Source organism: Sesamum indicum, linkage group LG8 (assembly GCF_000512975.1).
Source record: "Sesamum indicum cultivar Zhongzhi No. 13 linkage group LG8, S_indicum_v1.0, whole genome shotgun sequence".
NCBI lineage: Eukaryota > Viridiplantae > Streptophyta > Magnoliopsida > Lamiales > Pedaliaceae > Sesamum > Sesamum indicum.
Window position 1 is genome coordinate 14,080,138 of NC_026152.1, and position 8,855 is coordinate 14,088,992.

The 8,855-nt window shown below is 32.4% G+C and overlaps 1 protein-coding gene across 1 annotated transcript in view; it reads right to left on the reverse strand.

Moving 5' to 3' along the window:
* Nucleotides 1-4,300, reverse strand: part of LOC105168557 (protein ABHD17B) — a gene marked incomplete in the record, with an annotated part of 4,704 nt that extends 404 nt beyond the window's left edge. The window contains 5 exon segments of the mRNA XM_011088690.2: nucleotides 1-438; nucleotides 1,305-1,352; nucleotides 1,486-1,722; nucleotides 1,828-1,864; nucleotides 3,774-4,300. Of these exon segments, the coding sequence (XP_011086992.1) occupies nucleotides 1-438; nucleotides 1,305-1,352; nucleotides 1,486-1,722; nucleotides 1,828-1,864; nucleotides 3,774-4,075 (1,062 nt within the window).

The following is an 8,855-nucleotide window of genomic DNA, read 5'->3' on the forward strand; positions in this document are numbered from 1 at the left end:
CTGGATGTCGATGCTCATTCGGGACTTCTCATGATACTCTACGCTCCTTCGGGATCTTTCCATTTGGTCAAACGAGACTTTAAGCTTGGAAAGCTTGTCCTCATTGTGAAATTTGTATTCGAACGCTTTTAGTTTTTCTGGCCTATCAGTGCTCCGCCTAGGTTTCTCTCTCCGGTCGGTGCTCTTCCTTGGACCTTCAAGGCAATCGGTGCTCCTCCTGGAATGTTCGGGCCGGTCGATACTTCTCCTCGACATGTTCCTTTGGGAGGGAGGTTTTTCTACTGTGGACACAAACTTTTTTAGGTGCTTGATATAATCAGGATAAAGTTCCAAGTCACAGTGGTTTCCCCCCTTGATCCACAAGGGCTCGTATTTCTCTTGACATAGTTCATAAAGCTGTTTCCCGTGAGAGTAGTCGACAACATCATCAGCAGTGCCCTGCATAAAACATAGCACTAGCAATTAGTTTACTAGTGCAAAAAGAAGATCTCACCATGAAAATGGAAGTAAGAAATGCTTTTATATGAAAAGACCTGCTTTCACATATAATAAAGAACTAAGGAGGACTGATCACAAAGAAAGATTTGTTTGACAAGCTGCGTAGGAAGCCAAAGGACATAAAAGTCTAGTTTGAAATCGGACGACTAACAAAAACAGTGTCGTTAATCATTCATCGCCATTCATGAATTTGTTTAAGATGTGTTGGATGTAAATGCAGTATTACTGGTTCGAATTCAATAATATTGCTGCAGGTTCAAGACCTCAGCAGATCCAGACATTGTACAACAGAATCAAAGAATGCAGAGTTTGTATCAAGCATAGAAAAAATTGAAAAATACATAGTAACAAATCATTTGTGGTTTGTCTCAAAAATCCAATTTCATTTTCTCAACCGAACTTCTGGACCTATTTTTGGTTGCATGTATCGAAGTTTCAGCATGATTGATGGCTTCATGGACCAGCTAGAGTGAGAAAGAATCTACCAGTTTGATTCAGATTTGCCCTATTCAATAATTCAGCTGGACATGGTCGATTTGAATATAACCATACAAATATGAATTTACACTTGCAAAATTATACAGTTTCAACCATTTTTAATATAGTATTTTCACTTTTATATGCAAATTTTTCAAATGAATAGGTGGTGAACTTGTTTAAAGAGCACGATCAAGTGCGCGTACGATCTTTGTGCTAAGACGCATAAAACCTTCATCTACTAATCAAAACACCATTAAGAAAATTATACGCATTACATGGGTGGTTATATAACTCGGTAGAGAAATTACATGAATATGTTTACTTACATGAATAACTAGAACAGGGCACTTCACCAAGGGGATTTTGTCAATGTTCTGCATAAAATCAACACAAAGTCGTGTTTAGAAATGGATAACAACTACTGAATACAAGGTCCGAGAAAGGATAGTAAGAATAATATCACAAATATGATTAAATAGTCTTTAAGGTCTGGAAACAAGCATTTACCTTATAGATGTCAAACCAATATGTGCGCTTCACTGGGTACATGACTCTTAAGCCTGACAGAATAGGACTATGCAAAACAACAGCCCTTAGTCTAGGCAAACGAGCTGCAAGATCTACAGTAGGGCCACTACCAACAGATTGACCATATAGGATGATATCTTCTTGCTTAGCCCCATAACTCTCTTCGAGACACTTATATGCAGCTTCAATATCTGCATAAGTATTGTGCTCACTTGGCTGCAATACAAAAAATATACTAACTTTAAAACGTGCTCCCATGTAATTTGATCACTTAGTAATGAGAGGCAAAAGATCTTGTCGTGAAAAGTCATCAGCTGATACCTTTCCAGATGATTGCCCATAGCCCGAGTAGTCATACCTGCAGAAATAATGCGTATAAGACACTTCTGAGGGGAATCTCTGTCACAAGTGACAAATCAAAGATACCATAAAAGTAACACAGGACAGCTTGTGTCCAACTACAACATACATAAAGCCTCATGGACCATATACGAGAACTATCTTATGCAGTGACCTTTCGCTTCGGCTTTATCATGAAATAGCCTATGTAAGCCTTAGTTGGGAACAAGTTGTATCTGAATTACGATGTTCAGAATCCCTAATCTTATGCCAAAGTGGATATTCAACTTCAGTAAAATAGAAAATAGAGGTTTTAACATACATCTTCTGATTCATCATCCATGAATCCCTTTGATAAAAGACATAGCCATAGGGAAAGCAACTTGTGCAGGCACTAATAGTATATCTTTGCTAGAGTAAAGCAGTTTACAACCTTATCCACTAAATCTAATGGTTGCCTTTCAGGAAAAGTTGATCACTATCCCACTTTATGTACCAGCAAAACAAACTTTTACACTTAGTCCATTCGGTTTGAATCCTTCTACGTCTTGTTTAATAGTGTGAAAGTAATCTACAATGTTCCACAAGATCCTACAATACTAAGTAACAATGCTGATTTTGATTCACTAATCAAGAAAAGGTTTTACATCAAATTTCTTCATAGATCTGCAAGTAACACCAAGCAAAACTTGCAGGGCCAAATTCATCTCTTGTCACAGAACCCTGCCCCACAAGTTACTAAGCAGCCGAAAACAATGAATTGACTGTCAAGAGTGCCTTCAGTCGCCTCATTAATCATATCATCGAATCCATGTTCTGAGAAGTTACATTAAGAAATATTAAGTTGATAAACTATTAGTAAGTTTCTTACATATTTCCAACTTGAATGGTATTCAAGCAGAAATATGAAGTGATAATATCCCAACTTTTTTGGTGCTCTTTAAGAAGTCAATGGTTCCACATTATAAACTTGTTCAAACATATTTTAAGCTCTATCAACTATGACTAACTAATCCTCACCCACCCCCATTTTCAATTCTCTCTCACTCACAAGCTAAAACGCATGCTGCACAGGAAAACAAAAGCATCTTTGACCATTCCAAGACTCATCAATGTCCAAGGCCAGAAATGATTGGCGAAAAAGAGATCAATCAAAGAGATTGAAGACTATAAACACTTGATCACGTTATCGCAGAAAACAAACTACCAAAATTGCAGATAGTAGAAATTGCAAGCATCTCTTCATCACTTCCAATCCAATATCAGAGCTATGGTTATCATTCCCCAAATCTTCAAAAGAAGAAATTTTTTTCCACCACTTTTCAACAGTCAACATTTCCTTACCCAACACTGGCTCACCGCAACAACCAAATAACAAGTCAGTAAAATCATAAAAAATCAACCTTATTTGTCAAATTTTATGCCTAACTTACCAAGATACCATCCAATATTAAGTAACTTACATCATCTCGAGTTCCCAAATATACCCCCACCCCCCAACCCTAAAAAGAAATCAAAATCTCTTAGAAAAAAATGCACATGAAAATTACGCCAAAGGGCAGACATAAAACAAATAACCCATCTGATCCAACTAAGCTTACAGCTCAGACTATCACACATGCAAATTCTCGTCCATAAAATTATCTTTTTTTTATAATAATAATAATAACAACAAACTTCATATATCTAAAATCATCCAGAAAAACCCCTTAAACACAAAATAATCAAGTTTATCCCGACCTAAATAACAAGATTTTCACATCAATCGCAATATAACAACCATATTCCACCAAAGATAGAATTAAACCAACACCCCACCAAAGAAACATCCAACAAACACCTCAAAACACACAGATACATCCAATTTCATTTCAATTTCCCCCATCAACTCAAATAAAAAAAAAGCAAACTGAAAAGTAAGAACTTACCCCAAGAGATTAACTCTGAGATGAATGCTGAGCTCGATAAAGAGCTCGTACATCTGCCCAATATCCGCCGCGTTGCCGTGGGAGTACAGCAGCGTGGAAGTTGCCATAGGGTACCGCACGTACACCGCCACGATTTCCGTCCCCCGCCGCGTCGGAAGCTTCAAAACGTCCACGTTCTCCCTGTGGGGAAACGGGTGGAGAAGCAGCAGCCCCGTGGCTTCATCAGTAACCAGCTTGTAGCTCGGCGGCGTCGGTGGGAAAAACGCCAGCTTTGCTGCCATTGATGACGTCACCCCTCCCATCTCCCCAATTCTTCTCTCTTTTCTCTCTCTGCGAGTTCTTTGCTTCCTTCTGTCAGCACACTGTAACTATATGCATATGCCGAAGTTATAGAAGTGTGTGAGTGCGTGAGAGAGAGAGAGTATGAGAGAGATGGAATTGTACAGAACTGTATAGAAGAGTAAGAAACAGTAGAGAGAGAAAGGGAAAGTTGGGGTGTGGAGATTGAGGAGAGTGATTATGATATTGTGACCAGCTGTGATGTTTACTGTTCATCAAAGCATGGCCACATATGCTTATTTCTTTTTCCTTTTTCTTTTTTCTTCTTTGCACCTTCCCTTTTTTTCTTAGTATATTTTTTAAGCTCCTAAGTGCTATTTTGGCTTTTTCTACATTATCATATCAAATATAATTTAAATAATAATATGGAAAAAAATTTGAAATATGGTAATGAAAATATAATTTTCTAAATAAAATTAGGTATCCTATTTTTGTTATACTTTAATTTGATTTAAAATTTTTTATAACTAATATATTATTAACATATTATTAACTTTGTATATATATTTAGATTCTTATGATATATGTATGAATCAGTCGACCAAAGTTGAATATTTACTACTCAAACTTGTTTCATTTTTCCCAAATTTCAAAATTTTTATCTGAGTTTAATTTATTTATTAATGAAGTCTAATTTAAATTAATTTTAATAAAACAAACTCGAGTTGAGTTTGAATAACCAGACACTTTCATACATATTTTATCATTCTTTTTGTAATCCAATCAAACATAAATAAGACTTCAAAATTTGTTGAATGGAAAATTATGTTCAAAAATTTAAATCATAAATTAATAAATTTAGTTTAAATAAATTTTTACAGATTAATTTTAAATAAAATATGGAATAATTTAATTTATTTTTTAAAACATATAGATGAAAATTGAGCAATGGGTATGTATGGAAGAGTGTTGGCATGGACAAGACATCCTCCTTTTGTCATCTTCACCCTTTGTTTCTTTTTTTCCTTTTAAAGTAAAATTTGTTTTCACTATTAGTTCCATCATGTCTCCAAGGTAACTCACATGTCCAACCATTTTCACTTTACAAAATTCTCTTCAAATTTATTATTTAATTAAGTTCATCAATATGCCTCTATAATCCAACTCCTTTACCATCCAAATTATACTTCTCAAATCATTTTATATGTAATTATTTTACAATAAATTTTAATTTTTTTCAAGTAAATAACAATAAATAGTATGTTTAGATCATTCCAAAAGTTTATATTTTGTTTTAGATCAGTCCCTCGATCAAATTCTCAACGAAGATCACCAAAAAAAAATTCAGTATCTACCGAACGTAATTTAATTTTCGCGTGCTATATTTATATATAAAATTTAAGAAAAACATCAAATAAAAAAGATTAAATTATTTAACCCTTAGTGTGCTCAAATAGGGTTCACAAATACACCATCATCATCATCATAGACAAGAAAAAAGAAAGATTTGATCATTGCACTTTACATCCACAAAGATGGAGTAACTATTGAATTTAACCCTAAGATGGTCAAAATTACTATAGAAAATGAAGAAGATTAATGAGCTGTTTCCCAGTTGGTTGTGGGGATTTGCAAAGAAAATGAATAATGTCTGTTGTTCATACTTAGAATATATGTCCTAATTGTGCTCACTAATTAATTAATTAAAATAAAAATTACTCTCAAGTCTCAAGGAATTTTGAGCATTAAACCATGGCACATAATTTTAGGTCCCCACAATGTGACCCTAATGATTTTTACATGCCCCCTCTCCCCCCATTATTATTATTATAATTATTCTTAGTGTATACCATTTTATATTAAATCATTTTTTTATTAAATTAGTTAGCTTTTTTCTTTGATTTCTTCTTTTTTTTTTGGGGGGGGGGGGGGGTTGGGTTAATTATGAATTGGTTATCACTATTTATATATGTATAATTGTCTTTTGTTATTAAATTGTTATAATTTTGTTAACGAAGTCAAATTTAATAAATTACAAAAATTTAAGCTACTTATAGCACTACTCATATTTGGTTAAATTTTTTTATAAAAAAAGAACCCATATATTATATATATCATCATAATGTACAAAATCTTGATTACAATAACTTAAATGAATATTAATACGTCCTTTTTTGAAAAAACTTATATATGTATTACATATGAATAAAAAATTACAAAACAATATGAATCGTACAATATAAACACATTATGGGTCGATTCTTGAAATTATTCAATATTCATCGGCTTGCATTTTTACAATCAATGTAAATAAAAATTTTACCTTGGATCCTACCCACAAAAATAAAATAAAAATAAAAATTCCAAGGGTATTATTTATTTAAAGTTATAACAAGGTTGGACCCTCTTAACACTTTTGGGGATGCCAATCCCACAATTATATATATTGAAGAGTAGTTTCAAGTGTATGAGAGTGGGGGATGTGCTGGTGAATTTTGAGACACTTTCCTCAGATGAAGAAAAATAGCCCACATGTCTCCTGCTGGATTTCCTCTTTGCTTGGCTTATAATTATATATAAGTTGAGATTAGTGATGAGGACTGAGTGTTGGAACCTTCCTATCTTGTTAATAATAATATATATATATAGTCTTGAGTTGGAACTTGCAAGCAAATGAGCTGTTTTAGTTGTCCAATATGCCCATCCCAAAGTTTTCTACATAAACACTTGTTCATTTTTATGGATTCCCAAAGTTTTAAACTACACCAAATCTTAACATTATTGTTTGAATTTAGAACTTCTTGGACTTAACCTTTGTAATTGTGTAAAAGATTATGGATGTTAGCGGTAACGTAATTTAGATTTGTAAGCAGTTTAAACAATATTTTTTTACTGGAGTTCAAAATTTCAAATCATCTAATAGCTCAAGTGTTGTGTTTCCTGTTATGCGAGTATTTTCTCAATAATTACTCATCTCGGTAATCAGACCTTACCCTCGCCTCTAGTACTGATTGTTGAATTGACCATTTTTGTTTTCCTATTTTATGCCTAATCTATAACTATTAGCAAAAGTACAATTCAGATCTTTAAATTATTTAATAGTTCAACTGTGTCACATCTCTGTTGTGCACATCATAAGAATAATTACTATCACACATACCAATTAACCTCTCATCAACAATTGTTCCTTATGGAAATCAGAACCATGACAACGGCTTCGGTACGAACTTTTTGAATTAGGATTCTAGATCACCTATTGTATTAAATGTTATAAGGTAAGAAAAAAAAATCTCTCTTTCTTACTATCAAAGTAAATTTCGAGATCCCATATCAAACTAAAACACATTTGTCAAGGCCGATTACACGAATCATTTTCAATCCCACCTCGACGTGAAACTAATGTGTATATATATATTTTCGCATCTCTACTTTTAGATTATAATTTTATTTAAATATAGATTTTTAATTTAAAAAAAGAGCACATATTAATCTTATAATTAGTATCATAATAATAAGTAATATGAAAGTGCAATAAAAGATCGACACAACAAATTCAGATTGGGAGAGGGCATTGGAATTCTAGGAATTAGTGTCCTAGAAACATGGCCCTTTTTTGGTTGGGGGGGTATGGGTGGACCACACAGCCCCCTTTATTTAGATGAAAGAAACAATACCTATTGCAGACCAAATGCACTGTGGGCCTCATCTGATCTGATCTGCTTTAAGCTTTTATGCATCACGTGTGTTGTGTTGTCCAGCAGGCCTAGCCCTGCACCATCCTCAACTCAACACGCTTGGGCTTGTCGGCTATTAATGGATCGCACCCACTCATCACTCCTCTCCTTACTTCTCACAACTTTTTAGCAAGATTTTGGAAAGTTATCCCAACTGCATCCTTGCAATACCTTCTATTTTTGTAATGGAAATCAATAACAAAAAAAATTAGGTAAATTTACAATGTTTTTTTTTTTTTAGTTTTGATATAAATACGAATACCTCTTTGTTATTTGAAAAATTACAAATATTTCCTATTAGCTAAATTATTAAGTTTTTATCTATTTTTATGGTAAACTGATCAAAATATCATTGTGGATTAAAAATTATAATTCTATTTATTTTTAAATTTTTTTATAAATTAAATTGGTAATTTTTAAAATTTTTCACCACTTATAAAAAAATACTATAAGCGCAAAGTTGATAATTACATACCTCCATTCAAAAATTATATAATTTTATCAAATTAGGGGGTATTTATGATTTTCAAATAATAAGAGAGTATCCGTAATTATGTCAAATCTCAAAAGAGATCGTTGCGATTTACCCAAAAATTTATAAATTATAAGATCGAAAAAATAAAAAATATTTGAAAAAACAAATGGAGAGCGATTATTTTTTCTTAGAAACAAATCAGAGTGTTTAAAAAAATAACTTAATATTTATAATTTTATAAATAAATTGCAAAAGTTCATTATAATTTTTTTATATAAAAATATTTGAATGTAAATAGTTCAAAAATAGAAATTATAAATCAAAATCAATTTTAAATTTTTTTTTTAATGAGTTGATAAGTGATGACGTTGCAGACATGCAATTTACCACATGTGATTGTGAGGACGAAATTGTAAATAATTTTCTTATATTATTCCAACTCTTCATGTAAATTACATCCTCCTAATTGTATTAAAATGCATATGAATGGCATGTAAATACCACATGCTCTTAAAATAAAAATTAAAAATTAAAAATAAAAAGAAATTTGGTTTTAATTAATTTATGTGAATTTTTAAACAACCTTTGTTTCTT